This window comes from Symphodus melops (genome assembly GCF_947650265.1).
Source record: "Symphodus melops genome assembly, chromosome: 4".
In the NCBI taxonomy this organism is placed as follows: Eukaryota; Metazoa; Chordata; class Actinopteri; order Labriformes; family Labridae; genus Symphodus; species Symphodus melops.
Genome location: NC_136694.1, coordinates 10,286,014 through 10,305,456, shown reverse-complemented (window position 1 = coordinate 10,305,456; position 19,443 = coordinate 10,286,014). Strand labels below are relative to the sequence as shown.

General features: G+C 42.1%; 2 protein-coding genes across 3 annotated transcripts in view; one reads left to right on the top strand and one right to left on the bottom strand.

Annotated features, from left to right (window-relative positions):
* rae1 (ribonucleic acid export 1) overlaps positions 1-19,443 on the bottom strand; it is a gene marked incomplete at its 3' end in the record, with an annotated part of 229,256 nt that overhangs the window by 48,356 nt on the left and 161,457 nt on the right. The window lies entirely within an intron of this gene.
* The window catches only part of taf4a (TAF4A RNA polymerase II, TATA box binding protein (TBP)-associated factor), a 78,331-nt gene continuing 59,017 nt past the window's right edge, over positions 130-19,443 (top strand). Inside the window, exons 1-15 of one of the 2 annotated variants that reach the window (XM_079340975.1) lie at positions 130-2,018; positions 2,383-2,528; positions 3,036-3,158; positions 4,077-4,166; positions 4,306-4,428; positions 4,585-4,674; positions 4,870-5,082; positions 5,244-5,385; positions 5,495-5,597; positions 5,825-5,994; positions 6,078-6,208; positions 6,362-6,487; positions 8,000-8,056; positions 8,143-8,265; positions 11,359-11,543. In XM_079340975.1, coding sequence (XP_079197101.1) covers positions 1,253-2,018; positions 2,383-2,528; positions 3,036-3,158; positions 4,077-4,166; positions 4,306-4,428; positions 4,585-4,674; positions 4,870-5,082; positions 5,244-5,385; positions 5,495-5,597; positions 5,825-5,994; positions 6,078-6,208; positions 6,362-6,487; positions 8,000-8,056; positions 8,143-8,265; positions 11,359-11,523 — 2,568 coding nt within the window. In that variant the 5' untranslated portion in view covers positions 130-1,252 and the 3' untranslated portion in view covers positions 11,524-11,543. Of the gene's footprint in view, positions 2,019-2,382; positions 2,529-3,035; positions 3,159-4,076; positions 4,167-4,305; positions 4,429-4,584; positions 4,675-4,869; positions 5,083-5,243; positions 5,386-5,494; positions 5,598-5,824; positions 5,995-6,077; positions 6,209-6,361; positions 6,488-7,999; positions 8,057-8,142; positions 8,266-11,358; positions 11,563-19,443 lie in introns of those variants that run through there. The other variant, XM_079340974.1, reaches the window with a different exon arrangement.

Genomic DNA, 19,443 nt, shown 5'->3' with positions numbered 1-19,443 from the left:
CTACGCGTGAGACAGGGTTAGTTTGTTTTTCAGCCGGCGTACACCGAGAAAGTGTAGTCTTCAAAAGCCACAAAAGAGTTAAAAGTTAAAATCAGATTGAGCCAGATAAGTCTGTCAGTTTATAGGTTTATGTTCATCTCATATTTTATGCAGACTTCATAAAAATGTTACAAAAAATAGTGTCTTCTGTAGGCGTATTTATTGTACAATATTGGGATGCTTTAGTTACATTATACCGCTTTGCTGACAGGCGGCACATTTCTAAACACACTTCTGTTTTAATGTTGCATAATTAGCTTTGAGTCGGCGCATATGGGAGTTTTACCGCAGTTTTAGGCCTATCCTATGATTGCGGACAGTTAAGCCCAATATCTCCTCTCGAAAAAGAGGGTGGGGCGCCCTCAAACGCCTCATTACAACGGCAACTTCACTCGCTGGCCAAAAACGCTGCAGCCATCTTGTATAGCGGATCGAGAATGATTAAACTTCTAAATAAGGCTTGTTAGCTTGTTGTAAACCGGGGTATTATTGGACCAATAGCCAAATGGCACGACTCTGAAACTGAAAAGTTATTGTGATTGCAGAACCAGCCCGGGAACTACGTAACATTTGAAGAAAATATTTCGCCACTGGGTCGATGTTGTTCCTTCTTAGGCATCCCACGGAATGACAGCTGAAGCCATTGGTACCGCCTTTTAGAATGTGGAACAGCCAATCACAGCTCGCCGAAATCCCTGCTCGGAGCCGTTTAGCTGTTGTGCGCAAGCGCACGTCAGTTGGTAAGTACCTCACTTCTCATAAGCTCTTAGGAGTGTGAAGATGGCGGTTGGCTTCGGCCCGCTGGGTGAGCCTTTAGTGCATACAGAGGTGAATAAAGCTGTAATTTTACATCATGTACAGCCTGTAGAGTCACAACTGTCGTTCTTGTGTAAAAACAACCACTTCAGTAGGCACGAGAAAGCCGGTAATTACATGGCTATAGTTCCGGGACAAGGGGGTAGCGCGAGCTAATGTCCAGCTGGGACTTGGTCAAGACGGTTGCTGAAGCAGGTACGCTGTAAACTACTCCTATTATCTTCCTCTTTTGTCTCTCCGAGTAAACACGAAAAGCAGAGAGCTGAGGGGGAACTGCAGTTGATGTAGCCTACAACAGTCCTGCCCCATCACATTCAGGATTGTTTGTGGTACTTCGTAATAAGTTGAGGTGCAGGGAGGGGGGGTCTCATCATAACGAGGTCCCCATGGTTCAACTATGGATGCATCGACGGCCAGCAAGGACCACACCACTGGATACGACCCTGGCAAAACACTGGTTGTTAGTAGCGGTGTGACTTCTGTCCCTAATGTCCAGGGAAAAATAGGCTCATACTCGGTTCAGACTTTAAATGGAAACCAAACTATGAACTCGCACAGTTCAGGAAGCGCTGCCCCTCTCAGGGGGGCGACAGTGACGGCTGGCACTGGTAGCAATAGCAGTAACGTTACTGTCACGGCTATCAACAGTGGACCAGTGATGTCAAAAGGACTGAGCAGTGCGTCGATGCCCCCTTCGTCAAACAGTGTCATCCAGACGCCCCTGATGAACTCGCACAGTGTTGTCGCTTCACCTCAGCCTGTGAGCCAAGCACCAGGAGCCACTGTGGCACTCGTCAGGCCGCCTATGCAAACTGTGGCATCGGGAACAATGAATGGAAACAATAATGCGAGCCCTGCTGTGGTTGCCAATGCAACAGGTCAGACGGGTAACAACATACAAACCCCGCTTGTAAACAATAGCCAGCCGCCTTTCAACGCAGGGTCGCACATAATCAAGGCAGAGCCCCCAACAACTCTAACACAATCTGCAGCGCAGCCGGCTGTCACTCCTGGAGCCGTCAGCGCTCCCCGGGCTCCGGTGACGGTAGCTGGCGCTCCAGCCGGGATCCGAGCCCTGTCACCTCAGATGTTGGCTCCAAGGCTCCCCCAAACTTCCCCGGGACAGCCAAGTATAGGCCTACACAACATCCAGCTCCCCCCGGGTGAGTGAAGTCAAAACTTTACTTCAAGCATGCAGGGGTGTTTCCTGATGTGTGGTTAAAAGAATAATAATCTAAGGATATTTAGCATGTTTAACGTAATTCATCCAAAAAAGGGAGCAGTAAAGTGTAAAACTCATTTTAGGTTTTGCTTGCAGGAACAGCTGATTTGATATGGTTCAAAACAACTTTTTTTTTATGAGATTACACCATTAAGTTGATTATGGTTTGGCTTCCTTCCTGATGTAGCTGCACACATTTATTAGAAACGCATAATTGATAAATTGTTGAGTCTTCATACAGGTTGCAATTTAATGTGATACTACAGTTTAGTAAAACTTTCTTGTAATATTCTGTCTTGGTTTAGGAATGATGCTTGTGCGCAGTGAGAGTGGACAGCTGCTGATGATTCCTCAGCAGGCTCTGGCCCAGATGCAGGCCCAGGCCCAGGCCCAGTCACAGGGAGGCATGGCACCTCGCACTGGGACACCAACAAGCGTGCCTCCTGGCCAGGTAAGATCGCAATGTGTGCCCTAAACAAGCGCTTTCCTTTATTGTCTCTCACTTCAGTGTCATGGTCAGTGAGTTTACATTACCCGCTGCTGAATAGAATCTATTAAAATGTAAAGCTTGTGTATGTTTGTGGAAACAAGTGTTCTTTTGTGTTGTTATGATGTATTACTACCCTTTATTAGGGCTGTCTAAATTTCAGTAGTTAATCTTGATCGATCACATGTTTGAAATTCCACTATTTCACAATGAAAAATAAAACGTTTCTTTTATTTTGATGTTTTGTGCTTTCTTAAGCTGACAGTACTCTACTTGCTGCTTTAATTCAACCCTGCTTTTATTTTGAAATAAAGTAAGGAATCTCAGGTCATCTCATAATGGATGAAAACATCACACATAATTAATCACCATTAACTCATTAATGCTGACAGCCCTATATTTCATTCATACAGCTTTTTATTGCTGTCCTTAGATGTAATCAATGCACTTTCTGGTTTCGTTTACTGTCAGGCTCCTGGTGGAAACTCCATTATTAACAGACAGGTGGCTCCGAGCACCATCATGCGTCAGGGCTGTCCAACTCCTCCGTCACTTGCTGCGACCACCACTCTCCACAGACCCCCTTTTCTTCAGGTAACCTCTGTCTGTCATGATAGTTTGACTTGTTGTGTTTGTTTCTTGCACAAGCTGCTGCTGACGATACAAAGTGTCTCATTGAGTACTTTGAATCAGATCAGCATGATCTACTTTTTTATATTTTGGCTTTATTTGGACAGGGCAGTGGATAGAGTAGGAACGTAGGAGGTAGAGAGGGGAATGACTTGCGGGGAAGGAGCCGCAGGTCAGACTTGAACCATGCCCCCCCCCCCCCCATTAGGAGGACTATTACCTCTGTTCATATCTGAAATAATAACCATAAAATCCCTCTTACTTGTTAGAGCTGGAGCGTTTTTTTATTTTTATGAACTGTTATATCTGCTTGTTACAAAAGTTCAGTCTAAACGTCTCAGACACATGTTAGACGAATGTGACATAAACTGATTCAACATTTTCCTTTTCTTCAAGGACACCAGTTTGTTCTTGGTTTGCTAAAGGAAATGAATAAAGCTGTGGAGTACGCAGTCTCATTTTATAGCTTTAACTTAGATGGCTGAAACCTTCCCTTCACAATGAACTTTTAACCGTTTGGACTGAAGCTCATGTTTGACCATAGTCTCTATCTGACTCATGTAGACCTTGTTCCTGACTGTAAAGTTTATTATTGATCCTGAGGGAAATTCAAGGTTATAAGTTTCATTCATAAGTTTTGTGTGTTCTAGATGTTGGTTGAATAGAGTGCTTATTTCTTTCCTTGTATCTTAAACTTATTTTTTGAGAAAGAGAAATCACTGAAATTAAGCAGAAATGTTTTGAATTGCATTATTGAGATTTTGAAAAAGAAAACGGAAAAAAAACATGCCCATGCTTTGTTGTGATGAATTGAAAACGCGGGTTTGAAATCTTTCAAAAACCTAAATAACACGTTTTTTATTGTCACGTCTGTCTTCACAGAGCTCGGTCGGGACTGCCGTACCCGGGATGACCCCCAGGACTGTCAGCCAAGCAGCTGGGACCACAATTACCTCAGTGACAGTGAGCAAAGTGAGGAGAGCTGCTTAGCCCGAAGAATCACAGAGCTGGAGCACATGAGATGTTACACTCTGAGATATAAAGAGAGCAAAGCTTGAACATCGTTATAAAGGAGCCGTCCTAATCGGAGTGGTTTGTGTTCTTTTGGCAGGAGACGATGGAGAACGTGAAGAAATGTAAGAACTTTCTGTCGACATTGATCAAGCTGGCATCCACAGGGAAGCATTCAGAAGAGACCGCGGCTAGTGTGAGAGAGCTGGTCAAGGACCTGCTGGTGAGTGAACAAGTACATCCAGGAAACACACCAAAATGCTCATTCTGTTTGTTTCTCACATTTAATAAAGATGCTGATGAATGACGACTGTATTACCTGTTTCTGAGAGTCTGACAGCTCTCACGCCGACCTCTCTGTGCCTTTATGTCGTACTAGGAGGGGAGACTGGAAGCTGAAGAATTCACAAGCAGATTATACAAAGAGCTAAACTCCTCACCACAACCTTACCTTGTGCCTTTCCTTAAGGTAAGAAAGCTAAACTATTGTCATCGATATACAGCTGAGCTGATCTGTAAAGTATTTTTTCAGTTTCTTTCAGTAATTCGAAGCTTGATCCAAAAGGCAACTGGACTTGGTTTTAAGTGTTGCACATGTTTCACATCTCCTCTGAGGCTTCTTCAGTTTCCTCCGGTCATTTTCGCCCTCCTGTTTGTCTTGCAGAGAAGCCTCCCAGCACTGAGGCAGCTCACCCCAGACTCGACAGCCTTCATCCAGCAGAGTCAGCTCCCCCAGCCCACCTCAGCTCCAGCCTTGTCCACTTCACCCACTCCCAACACTGTGGTCCTGGGCAGCCCGGCCCCCCGCCTCGCTGTCCCAGTCAGCAGGCCTCAGCTCGAGCCAGGGGTCAGCAAACCATCACAGAGCCCCGCAATGGTAAACTGATTATTAATATCCTAGATCTCTATCTTGAATCTGTAACTTAAAGCAGCATTTACATGGAATATAATCCATTGTGAGCATTTCCGCTTCACTAAAACATCAGTATCCATCTATTGCTCCTAATAATCACAGAACCTTCATTCATAATTCCGCAGGTTCTCCAGCCTCAGCAGCAGAGAGCCATGCTGAGACCTCAGGTAACCCTGCCAACGACCCCCATGGTGACTCTCAGGACTCAGGCCCCTGGACGCATCATTGTGGGACAGCAACATGTCCAGCTCAAAGAGCTGCAACCAGGTGAGGATGTCAGTCTAACGACACCTCTGTCTAATGCCTGTCTTTCTTTCAATAAGTGGCTTGTTGTATTTTTTTAATTTATTTTTTTCTGGTTTTGTGTCTCTGCCAGTACCTGTGAGACCGGAGGGGCCCCCTGTTTGTAAAGCAGTCTGCTCAGCAGCACTGACCCCGGCTCAAAAGAACAAGCTGAGAGAAGCAGGGGGAACTTTCAAGTAAGAACATGTTTTATTGTCATGTTGGGGTCTATTGTGATTAGAAAATAAGTAAAACAGGTTTTGTTTTCATCATTGTCAGCAGCGTCCGCAACGTTAGGCAAAGCTGGATATGACTTCTTAGTGATCGCTCCAATTTCACACCTCACTCTCGCACCGATGTGATTATGTCTGCATTCAGGGTTCGTCTCATGATTGCGTTTGCCGCTCTGCGTTTTTGTTTACAGAGATGATGATGACATCAACGACGTGGCCTCCATGGCTGGAGTCAACCTATCAGAGGAAAGTGCTAACATCCTAGCAACCAATTCTGGACTAGTGGGCGCTGTGACACATTCCTGCAAGGATGAGGCTTTTCTCTCTTGTGCCGTGTTACAGAGGAGGATGCTGGAGATTGGTACGACACTTCCAACGTTGACTTTATGGCTTCTATTTATACACCTTCCAAAGCCCCAAGGTGACTTGTTGTTTCTCCTCCAGGCAGGAGGCATGGCTTGACAGATCTCGGTGCAGAGGTGGTGAACTTTGTCTCCCACGCTACTCAGCAGCGGCTCCAGAACTTGCTGGAAAAAGTTTCCCTCGCGGCCCAGCAGAAAAACGTCAATTTCAAGGTTTGTTTGAAAGTCAGTGAAAGATTGCTTGTGTCATTTAACCTGTAGTTGTTGTTCAACGGACGTACTGACCACTTTCCTGCTGACAATCTAAAATCATTTTCCTCTGTGATCTTTTTGTGTTAACATTGTCACATGACTCTCTCTCATCAGGAGGACGACCATTACGAGCAGAGCAGTGACGTTCGCACTCAACTGAAGTTCTTTGAGCAACTGGACCAGTTAGAGAAACAACGGAAGGAGGAGCAGGAGCGAGAGATCCTGCTTAAGGCAGCTAAGGTACTGTTGGCATTGACTTTCTCTTTACACTCGTTTCAAATTGTATTTAAAGGTAGTGTACGTTTGAAATGTGGAGCCAGCTTCAGTTACCTGGACTCAAATAGATCAAACTGCCGCATTAGAATAACAAACATCTGGATATAAGTCTGAGATTGAAGTGAATCTTTAATCTCAAGAGTTTTATCCACAATTAAACTGAAATGCTCGTTGTTGTGTTGGTGTCCGTTTTCAACCGAGATCATCATTTTCAAATATTTTGTTATTATCTCAAAGTATCCAGATTTTTTCTTTTCACTGTTTTAAAATCTGGATTAAATACATTTGAGCAGATGTTCAATAACTGTTTTTGTTTTTTTGTGCAAACCTTCACATTTAGTTTTTCATTTACATTTGAAATATTGTTCCAACATTTTGGGAAATCGATTTTTATATTGGCATCAACATGTTGGACTTTATTTGTTAGACTAAGATTTGTTTATCCAGAAACAGCCGTTCTCGTGCGCTTCTCAAAGTCACCGGACTCCACCGACAAAATGTTTTATTACTCTTGATTGGTTCGTCTTGTGTTTTTTAACCTGCAGCTTCTCCTCTCCGCTGTGAAATGATTCTACCCCTACGCATGTTCTTATGTTACTCATACAGCTTGTAACAGTTTGTTTTGAATATTTCACAAGGAGATATGAGTTGTTGAAAAATGTTCTGAGCAGTGAAAGGGTCCCTACTGGTTTAACTAGAGAAGCGTCTAACGTTAAATCTATGGAGAGAGAGAGAGAGAGAGAGAGAGATGCATGAATGAATGGAGCCACAGGGTGGGCTGCCAACTCTGAGGACTCAACTACCTGTACATGCAAACTAACCACTGAGGCACCACCACTCTTTTTTAAAATGTATTTATTTAATAAAGAAACATGGCTACTCGTACATCGTAGCATCATTTATATGTGGCAATATTTAATTCTGTCTGTCTGTCCATTCTATTTAAATTAATCAAAGCACACCACAAGGCAAAAGCAAATCAAGTTGAAATATCATGAAGATCCTTCATCTCCTTCAATCAAACCTAGAGCAAAACTAAGGCAAAAAAAACTCTGCCCACTCTGGAGTGGACATTAAAGGTGGTTTACCTCTCCTTTCCTCTGTGTCTGTGTCTTTTCTTCTCTTTTCACTCGCTCCCATCCCAGGTGCGATCAATCCTCATTTTGTCCCCTCCACAGCACGCCCCTTTGTCACAGCACTCTGCAGCCTGTCTGCTACACTCTCCCCTCCTGGAAGAGAGGGGAAAAAAAATCTGTCTGGTTGATTTTTTTTTTGTCTCATTCATCTGATTTTCTAAAAGACTATTCTTAGAAGCCAAAAAACTCCTCGTCCCCAGAAGAGTCTTGAAGACTTGACTTGAGGGGACTTGTTAAGTTTCTAAACATCCGCTAAATCCACAGTATCTCTTGTGGTACACAACCTGGTTTTTCTCCTGCTAACATCACTTATTCACGTGTTTTGTTTTTGGCCTTGCAGTCTCGGGCTCGGCAAGAGGACCCAGAGCAGCTGCGTCTAAAGCAGAAGGCGAAGGAGGTAGGTTGAGAAGAGAAGTCAGCTAATCTCTGTTCCTGTATGTCTATAGGCCGTGTGCTTTATGTTGTCCTGTGTGCATTGTCCAGATGCAGCAGCAGGAGCTGGCTCAGATGAGACAGAGGGAGGCCAACCTGACGGCACTGGCAGCCATCGGTCCAAGAAAGAAGAGAAAGATTGTGGACTCTCCATCCTCCTCTTCTGCAGCGGAGGTAGTGAGTCCAGTGTTTCCCACACACAGACCATACCTGGACCTGTGTTTCTGTGCTCTTTTTTTATTCTTTCATTTCAGTGGCACGCGCACACACAGAGAGAACGTGCATGAGCGAGGAACTCACAGAGCGTGAGTCAGTGTAACTTTGCAAAAGTCCTGTTTAAAAAATATTTCATCTGTAATCCTTCAGACGCAGCAAAACAAAGAGAGCAGAATCACAACAGCTTCAGAGAGAGAGAGAGAGAGAGAGAGAGAGAGAGGAGGTCCACTGTCCGTACACCCTTCTTGTAAATGCACCGATAGAGGAGCCTTGCTCTCGGCTTTGTTTTAATGATGTTAACGCACAGCTGCTGATGCTGTGCTCAATGCAGAAAAAGTGAAGCTTTTCAGAACGCGATGCGTACTCCGTGTGGGTCACATGAGCAGATTAAAGATATTTAAGTAATAAGTAAGGTCCTTTACCTGCTTTTTGTAAAGTGTCTCGAGATAACACCTGTTATGAGTTGATGCTATACAAATAAAGATTGATTGATTGTCAGTATAGGCGGGGAGTGGGACACAACACTCCAAGCAGCTGACTTGAAACTAAATTGTCCAGGGTCTGTACTTTGAAGTGAGTTCAACATATCCAGGGTCTCTTTGGGTGATCTGGCTTCACTAACCCTGACATAAGAGATGGTGTTTAACAGTCCAACCAAAGCGTGTTATCAACCTGAGAGGTCAACCCAGAGTCTCCAAGAGTGCGTTCACATTAAAGGGCAGCGTTATCTTCATTTAACCAATCACAATCAGACGGTAGTCATATCTACAAACTCTGAACAAAATATGAACTATATAAAGACTGAAGTTACACAGCTGCAGCCATAAACTTAGGAAGGACAAAAAAAGGAAAAAATAGTATTAACGTTGACACTGGAGCTTATTATGTTTGTTTCATTGTTAGTTCACCTTCGAACTAACTATAATAACTCCTGCTCCTAAAGGTGTTTGCTGTGACTCTTTCATGTAGTGAGTATAACAGACTGCTCTCCACACACTTCTCTGTCATCCATTTTGCTGTTGTTTTTAACCCGTCTGTAACCTGTTACCATAGAAATCATTGTGAATCAGACCATGTCAATATGGACGGGCAGATTGGATCTGGTCACAGTTTGTAATGTCGACAGTCAGTCAAATGTGATTCTGATCAGAATTTGACCGCAGTCTGAACAAAGCCTAAAATATATGTAAAAGAGTAAAAAAAAAAAGCCCAGGTATCCAGGTGTCGCGTCATTCGGAGGGGAACACTGTAGTCACGGTAACGAACATATAGCTGTTATCCTGGGACAGTGTAGAAGTTAACACCATGACCCTTAATTAACCCTTTAACTTCTCTACACCATACACGAGCTGGACAGAGACTGAATGGACACACTAACAAAAGACACCAAAACTATAAAGGGAAACTGTCAGGGACACCACCAGCACCTGTCATTAGTACGACCTGCCTCTGCTGAGTGGAGTTGGTGATGAGCTGTCACTAACAGCACACTGTACTGACACAGTAACCTGCTGTCAGTCATCTGTGCTTTTCACTGACCTGCAGAAAAAAAAATCTCATAATGGAGCCGTTCATGAGTTCTGGCAGAGCTCTTCACTAGTGCACATTGTCATCTGGCTGTTCTAATCAGAGCTCCTGTTCACAAAGAGACACCTGCCACATTCAATCAATACGTTGAGACAAGGTGACACACCTTTGGCCAGCTGCGTCATGCCTGCTCCTACCTGCTTCACATCACTTATTTATTGCGTGAAAGGAGTTCTCCTTTGAACGTCATTCTGTCTCTTTTTTCTTTTAACCCTTTAATGAGGATTTCTTTTTGACTTTGATCTCTAAGTGTGCAGCTTATAGTCAGAGCACGTGTTGGCTCTGCTCTGTGTAGTCAGCTCTGAGTCCCTGTGCTGTTCTCATTTACTGGGGAGCATCGAGAACTGTTCTTCAATTGTACCTTTCAGGAACGGGCAACTAAACAGTTCAGTTTGGGAAAGACAATTTGTTTGATATTTACCTAATTTGACAAAGGTTGCTCAAAGTTATAGCCAATGTCTGTTCACTGACAGCAAGGCTGCTTAGGTGTCGTTGTTTTTTTGTGTTCCTTAAAAAAAAGAAATGAGTTGTGTTTACTTCTTTAAGGTATGGAGAAAAGTACAGATAATCACGACACTCTACGCACATGTTTTTGTTCTTCAAATGTATGTTGAGTATTTTTTTCATGTATACTAAAAGCCAGTCCTGCAGGGCTTCTAAATTAACCTGCACAGGATTCCATTATCTATACCTCTTTAACTGTTCGGGGGGCTGCAGGGGGCTGGAGACGATCCCAGCTGTTATTGGGTAAGAGGTACACCCTGGACTGTTGTGCAGCCAATCACACGACTGACATATAGACAGACAACCAGCCACATTCACACCTACGTGCAATTTTAGGGTCGCCAATTAAGCGATCAAGCTTTTCTTTGGACTGTGGGAGGAAGCCGGAGAATCTGGAAAGGAGAACATACAAACCACACGCAGAGAGGTCCTGTCCAACGGGAATTCGAAACCAGGAACCTCCTCACTGTGAGGCACCACTGTGAAGGGATACGTGTCCATTAAATAGAAAAATATACAGAAAACGTAGACATCATGTGCCCTCCTCTGCCAACTGTCTGTCTCAACTCGTGGTTATGTTTCCAGCATTAATCCATGACTTACCTCCTCTGCTTTTAGTTCCTTTGTTTTCCAATCTCTGATGTAATCTGCTTTGGACTGTGTGAAGAATTCAGAGCATGCAGGGGAAACTCAAACAGGAGAACATGCTAGCTCTACGCATAAAGAAGTCCCTCTTCTGAAATTATTTAGGAAAAATAATAGGAACATATAAAGATCATGCAGGCTTCAACTGTTGACTGTAATCTGTGGCTCATGACATGCAGTCATATTTAACGTGTACCTCAGGACACTGTTTTGTTTTTTACATTTGATTCCACTTTCTGTGATTGCTGCTACTTTGACACTGTATCTGTCCATTTACAGTTTCTTCTCTTTCTCCCTCCGTCCCTCATCCTGCAGGGATCAGGATCTGGTCCTTCTGTGCCTGGCGGAGCCGGTTCATCAGGCTCCAGACCCACACGGCAGCGCATCACACGTGTCAATCTCAGGGACCTGCTCTTCTGTTTGGAAAACGAGAGATTCACCAGTCGTTCCCATTTCCTCTACAAGGGCTTCCTCAAATAGGCTTGATGTCAGAGAGGAGACGAGGGGGAAGTGTGTGGAGAGAGCAGCCACTCCCACCTCAGAGCGTGCTAAAAAGACTCTTGAAAATGAAGAGGCAGAAGGCAGAACCTTGGCACATGTCAAGGTCTCTTGGATATACATGATAACCTGAAATACTGTAGTCGCCATAATAGATGGCCCCTCTACCTCTCTTCTCAAATAACGCTCATCTTTCTTTACAGAGCCATCTTGGACTGATTATTTTATTTTCTCTTTTTTAAGAAAGTGCATAAACACATAACACATTATCTGAAGATGATTTTTTTGTATAAACAAATGACCTATTGTACAATTATGCACTGTCACACAGTACAGTTTATTTTCGGACTCTTTGTGTGCATTAGGTTTTTAAAGCAATCAGCAAATATCTTGTAATTTGTTTGACTCCACAAACTTTTTTTTAACCAACTAATGCTTTTATTTCTTCTTCTGTCGACTGAATACGTTTGAGCTTCAAACTGTGTTACCTACTGAGTTGCCTTCCTAACTATGAATAAGCCATATAGCCATCCTCAAGCAATGAACCCTTCTGTAACTCCTGAAGCAGTCTCTCTCTCTCTCTCTCTCTCTCTCTCTCTCTCTCTCTCTTTCTTTCTCTCTCTTTCTCTCTCTCTCTTTCTCTCTCTTTCTCTCTTTCTCTCTCTCTCTCTCTCTCTCTCTCTCTCTCTCTCTCTCTCTCTCTCTCTCCCTCCCTCCTCCATTACTAGGTTTGATTTGTTTTTCAGCATATTTATTTACTTAACTCAAACTCAAATGAATCTTTAGTTATTTATTTCATTTCATGTGACACCTCAGTTGTTTTGTGTTGCTTACATTCAAAGTGTGCATTACATACGTGTGTGAAACAGTTGTAGAGTTTTGGGTGCATGGATAGAGGTATTGTTTTTTTAATCAGTTAATTGTTCTCCCAGTTAGTTTGACATGAATCGATTTTTAAAACTTCAGAAAGCTTTTAACCTTTATTGCTATACCAAACATACACCTACTGGATACTGGTTTCTATTTTTGTAGCTTCCCACCAACACATTTTTACTCTTTTAATAGTGACAGTGTCCTCTGACTTGAGAAACTGGAGTTTCTTCCTGTATATTTGTAAATGTTACACCTAAAGTTTTACACCGTTTTGTATAGAATTGAGAATCTATCAATATAGCATAAAGAAGAAAGGCATTTTCTCTATTAAACATTTTGAAATACTGATTTTACTCTGACTTGTTTTGTTTGGTGCTGAAGTCAAGAAGTGTTTTTGTTTCCTATTATTCCACTAGAGGGCAGCAGTGCCTCACCAGAGCCTCTGTATATGACAAACACTGAGGATATATACTTTGTACGTCACAAGCTAAATGCCTTTAATTTCTTTGTACTTGCTTTACCTGGACACAGATAATTCCACTTAATCTTAAAACATCTGCATCACCACATGCTCCAGTATCTCCTGGGTCTGTACTACAGGCAGCTATTGAGCACATCTCCCATGGGCTGAACACAGTTGTCAGAATGAAATCACACTCACACAGTCTGCCAGCCTTCTGTGCTGCTCTTTGTAGGGCCGTCTTGTTTGAGTCCGTCTCCATTATCAGCCAAACGCACTGTGCTTTGGCAACAGCTGCAACATCAGCTGCTAACATTCACCACGACCACAAGCTGGAAATGATTAGGCCATTCTGCCTCCGGGACAGAAGCCTGATGTTACAATGATTGGGAGCAGCTTTTGTATCTGCGTCGACCAAAGAGGAACAATAAGTGCAGATTGGAGCATTGGGTGGTGATGTGCCCCAATCACATTTTTCATAATGAGAGTACATCTGTGAACCACTAGGTGGCTCGTTTGACCACATGACAACACTACAGAGGTATGCACTGAAGCTGCCCTCTCAGGTTCTACTTTGAAGTTAACACAGTTGTTAATAGTGAGATGACTCTCTGTTCATGTTGAACCCTGCTCAGCAACTCAAATATTACACACTATTTAGGCCAACCTTTCAGGCACCTGAGGGTTGTTTGATCATATTGATGCATTGGTGCTTTCATGAGAAAACTGAGCCAGACAAAGCCTGCAGAACCAGCATGGTCCCACAGTCCATCATGGCTTCCCCGTCTGGCGGTGTTTCAGGTACAGCCTTGCCCCTCGTGCCATGGGCCTATCCAATATTTTTTCCTGGTAATCCCCCTTCCACTCCTCAACACTGCTGCTCTTTCAGAGTTAAGTCCACATAAGCTTCCACTTGAGTGCCAGAGCCACAACAGAGACGGTGCGGTTGCTTAGCGACGTTTCAGTCACTGCACCTGAGGGTGTTGGGTAAACACCCTGAGCCTGCCAGAGGGAAAAAGAGAGCACCGACGTGTATGTTTCCATTCAATTTATTAAAGGGGGATGCTTTTAATTTGTTACATTCATTGTTGTCATTTTTGCTTTCACCTCTGGGTGACATTATATAACAAATATCTAAGGCAAGTCTATTTGTGTTTGTGTGCGTGCCTGCCTGCATGCCTTTAACTGTTCTTCTGTACTCCCAATTCTTTTGTCTGATTCCTAGATGGGAATTGACGGCTCTGATAGTGCCTCTCAGCGGGGGGGTTCCTCTTGCACCTTTATGATTAGTCTCCTGTCTGAAATTCTTTGCTTGTTTACGCTCACTGAGGGCTGACTTTTAATGATGGTTAGAGGCAATTGAAAGCTCCCCCAGCCCCCATTACTTACATGAACCAGATTGTTATGATAATGTTTATTAAGGTAACACCCCTATAGCTGGATGAATGAGGTCATATCTGTCTTATTGATATTACTCTTCAAAATAGTGAATTCAAAATGCCATTCATAATCCTGCCTTATTCATGCTGTGGGACAAAGCCACACTAAAGTCTGTTAATTAATATGATCCTTTTCAACGCCTCCTTGCAGATTGTTGATTAAGCTTTGAGCTTATGAATAAAACTCTCAAAGGAGGGACAAGAATGTGATTTAAATGAACTGATGTGGCAAACTGTGATTCAGTCACCGCACTTTATCATCCATTAAGATTCACAAATCCAGTAGCCTATAACCAATTTTATCCTGAAATAAAAGATAATGGTTTGAAGTCTTTCCTGAAGAAACAGAGCCTGATATATAACATGCAACAACAGTTCATTAGTTTACACCCCCTCACCAGTCTATTTCCTGAGCACCCGTGCCCTTGTTCCACTCAGGTTAATGCTGACTTTAGGAGTCTTTTGTTATAGGGTCAGCTGGGGCACTTTGCTTTGTCCTGGAGATACTATAATAAGACCAGTGTTTATGACCGCTGCTGAAATGGGTTTGTAAGCGTGGCTGAACCGGCAAGGTATTGATGCGGGGGTTAATAGCCCTGTTGGCCTTTTTAATGGAGCTATATCAGGTCAAGCAGCAGGCAGTGTCAGCCCACAAGGGAGGAACATCTCTATTTACAAAGTCAGCTCTCTTATGAGGCTATACAAGTACCAAAATGTGTCAAATGTTGAACACCTGTGATTCACACCCAACAGTGTGATATGCATTGAGACAGACAATGAGACCAACAAGCAGACTTTAAATAGCAAAGTCTGATTTGGATTCAAACGCACTGATCTTTTATCTAATCCTGGGACAGAAGATCAACAAAAGAAGAGTTTAAAAAAAATGCTAACTATAGCATGGCAGCATTCTCACAATCGCAGTGCTAAAACGCTGATGTGACAGCAGTTCTTTTCATTCTAACATAGTCAAAGTTTAAGTGAGTCTTGTTACAGTACCAAGCTCACATTTGCCAAAGGAACTGGGAATGTTTTGCAAGTATTTAGCAGTAAACACTTGCATAATGAGGGGTAGCACAGATGAACATCTGCCTACCATTAAGTAGAGGTTGAGAAATGTTGCTGTGTAAGTGAAAAGTTAAAGTTTAACATGCTGACTCTTGAAAGAAACTGCACAAAAAAACTCACAAGTGGCATTATGGTTAATCCTGTTGTCACGTTAAACATCTACAACCAAGTTTCATGAGAACATTATAAAACATGACAATAACAAAAAAAAACATTTTTGTGATGGTGCAAGAGAAAAAGTCAGGGAATCACCATGAAGTTGGTATAACATTCATGACGGTCTCTTTAGCAATTCTAAGGTACTTGACTATTTAAGTGCTGGACTGACCAAAAATTGCTGTTCATCAGTTGTCAATATGCATTATAAGCATAGCTTAAAAACTGTCCGTTTGGAGTGCTAGTGGCCAAGTGGTTTAGCTTTGCAATCCTCATGTTGCAACAGAGGCTGAAGTCCGAGCGAGCAGCACAAGTTTGAATCTCCCCTGTGGCTACTTTCCTGCATGTCATTCCACACTCTCACTCTCTCTCTCTCATTTTGACTCTATCCACTGTCCTGTCTCTCTATAACCGCAGAAAAAAACCCAAATAAATCTTTAGAAAAAGGCCCCTTTCTGCTAAAAACTAAACCATGTTTATGCCAAGATATTTACCTCACCTTGAAGCTCTCCTCAAGTTTTGAAAAGACATAGATGAATAATGTATGAACAGTGTCACCTCTTAAGCGGAGAGTCTCCATGAAACGTATGTAAATTATGCTCTTGAAATGTTTATATACATAAGTCACACATTAGAACAGAGTCAAGCTGAGACTAATCCGCTTACATTGGGCACATGGCCAGATAGGTTGTGTTTCCTCCTTGTCTTGTTACTATAATATCATCATTACATTTACAAGACTAATTTAGTTACACATGGTTGGTGGTCATTTATTTATTTATACTAATGACTGTGCTATACATCCATTATTCATGAAAAGAGTTGCTCTGTCTTCCTGCAGTAATGCTGACAGGGGGAATTGGAGGGGCAGATTGGAACGGAAGCTTGATCGTGTCTTGAAGGACACCAGAGACCGACTTGGCTGTGAAGGAATCATATTCTCCCGTTTAAAGGTGTAGCCAGCGTCCCGGGGAAGGCACTTAACCTGTGGCTAAGGTAAGGAATTACATGCAGTTGATTAGAGCAGCCGCTCTGCCCAAGGATGCAGCTTCAATTTCTAACTGCACTCCAGCATATAATCACATCCTGGAGTCAGTCCCTACAGACGGGCTTAGCATCAGCAGCAGCAGTAGCAGCAGCATAGATTTCAGGTTCTTAAGTGGAGGACCGTCAACAAATACCACTATACACACAGCAATGCATCATACATACATACATACATACATACATAAGTCAATCAATCAATCAATCTTTATTTATATAGCGTCAATTCATAACAGGCGTTATCTCAAGACACTTTACAAAAGCAGGTAAAGGACCTTACTGTTTGTCTGTTAACATTAACAAAAGGGCAGGTAACAAGACCATGCTCATTGTTATGTTTACAAAAAGCAGGTAAAGGACCTTACTTATGGCTATATTACAAGAGCCCAGCTTAATCCGTCATAGCGTGGCAAGAAAACAAGAAAAAATAAGTGTTTGTGAATGAAAAGTTGGAGCAGCTGTGTGACCAGAGTTATAGTAGCATCACCTGCGAGAAGGAGATCTCAGGTGACAGGGATGGAAGATGTATTCATACCCTTTAGAAAAACAAATTGGTGCATTTGTCCCAATGTAAAAATGTTTGATAAATAAATACTGACATTTTAAAACGTTTTGCACTGTGAGAAAACTTCATTGAATAGTAATGTTACTCTAACAAGCTGGTTCGATCAGAAGACTGAAGAAAAGAATGAAGTAGGCTGAGTGGACTCATTTTGTCTTTTCAAAACGGGTCAGCATTCAAAATACTTTGTTCCCAGATAACAATGAATTTTTTTTTTTTTACTAAACCCTTCACAGGCGACAAGGTTTCCTCTTGCAGGCGACATGCAAGAGGAAACCTTGTCTTTCTCATGCTGAGCAGAATGCCTTGTGACAGGTACACTGAGCTTCACGTGTACAACAGTTGGAGTGCCCCCTTAAGAATTCTACTTATGTATTAGCAGCAAAATGTACTTACGTATTACAAGTAAAAGCCTTCATAAAACCTCTCAGAGTGTTTTGAATTATTGATGCATTAACTGTAAGGCAGCTCAGTTGTTTTAACAGATCTAGACCAGTCCTCCTGTGTTGAAATAAAAAGATCTTACTTCATTTTTACTATGTAGTGAGAAAAACATTTTAGAATCAGAATCAGCTTTATTGGCCAGGTATGCTCACACACAATTTAACTGCCGTCAACTGTGCTCTCTTTGTACGAAATTACAACATTAAATATCAACAATTAACACAAAATAAACAAATAATTAAAGACTAATATGTAGAGGGACTAAATAAGATATTAGTGCAGTGGTGAGTAGTGCAATAGATGCTGAGGTAAACATGATAATAGAAAAAAAATTGTCACGTGAGAAATGGGTTGATTTTCAGTATTTACATTAAAGGTGTGCATTTTGTTCAGGTCGGCCATTTTTATCATCTCAACAGAGGAGAGATGTCTTCTGGTAAAAATCTAAGGGATTCATTGTCAAAGAGACACAAACACCAAAATGGAGTCATGTATTTTTTTGAACAAAGCACAGTACAGCTGTTTTATTTAGAGCACAGTTTAAAAAAGGTGGAACAGGGGGAAAATGTAAAGAGGACATGTGTTTATCTTCTTGTTTGTAGGTGTTTTATCACACAAGTCCAAGTACATGACACGTTGATGCGTCATGTGGTAAGCGGCAACCTCAGGTCTTGAAAAATGAAGCCAATGTGGAGTTTGTTGAGTGTCCACTTGAACTGGCTCCAGGAACCCTGGAAGTCACATGCACAAATGTTTTGGTTTTACACCATAAAAGCATACCCTGGTTACAGCCTGGCACAAAAAAACTAAATAAGTCTGATTAGTTTTTGTCATCATTAATTATGCATTATTAAATAATAGACTGTATGGGTGTGATTTCTTTTTATAAACAGCTCTTTTTTGATTTTATGAACAGTAGGCATTATCCATAGTTAGGCTTGTAGCTGACATGATTGACAGGTGGACGATGTAACGGTCATTGGGTAGACTGAAAGTAGGCTGAGACCCCCCCTGCCATAACAGATAGCTGACGTCACTTGGGCTTCATCCATTAATTTTTTACAGTTTTTACATTGAAATGTCGAGGGGGGTTTAGATCAGACATTTCAAAAAATCTATCATAAAAAATATGCCAACACATTTGACACAAATGTCACATTTGTGTGAAATGTGTGCAGATGGTTGTGTAAGTGATACAAATCCTTTTTTGTTTTTCTCCTGGTGATCATGAATACCATGCAGTACAAATCTGGTATAGATCATTGAAATCATCACTGAAGGCACACTCAGTTCATAAAGCCACTTCAGTTTCAGAGGTCTGATACTGACCTGCTTGAAGTTGATTCACTCTCACAGCAGCAAGTCTGTCTGTGACCTTGGTAATCGATCATTTTGGTCATTGGTTACTTTTGTTCTTTTATACTATTGTAAGTCACATTATTACAATCAAGGCAATGTAAAGATATATGGTTATCTAACTTGCACACTGTTAAGCTGGAGCTTTTGGGCCCAGCGGGGTGGGGGACCCTGGGGCTGTTGCTTGCTTTCTTTATTGTTATTCCAAGTCTTGGCATTTCTGCTTTGCTAACACAAACTGCTGTACTAGTTGAGGCTCTGTAATTTGTTGTAAAACAACACACACTGCTATGAGTACAAATGTACAGATACACTGAATGAACAATTAGATCTAGCTGTTGAATAAATATGATAACATATTTATGGATATTGATTAAATTCATATAATATTCATGGATAGGTGTACACACCACAATGTGCAATCATCATTAGCAGGAAAAGCTTTTTTAAATGTTGTTTGATATTAACACAGGCAATGTTTCAACCCTGACTGGTGTGAG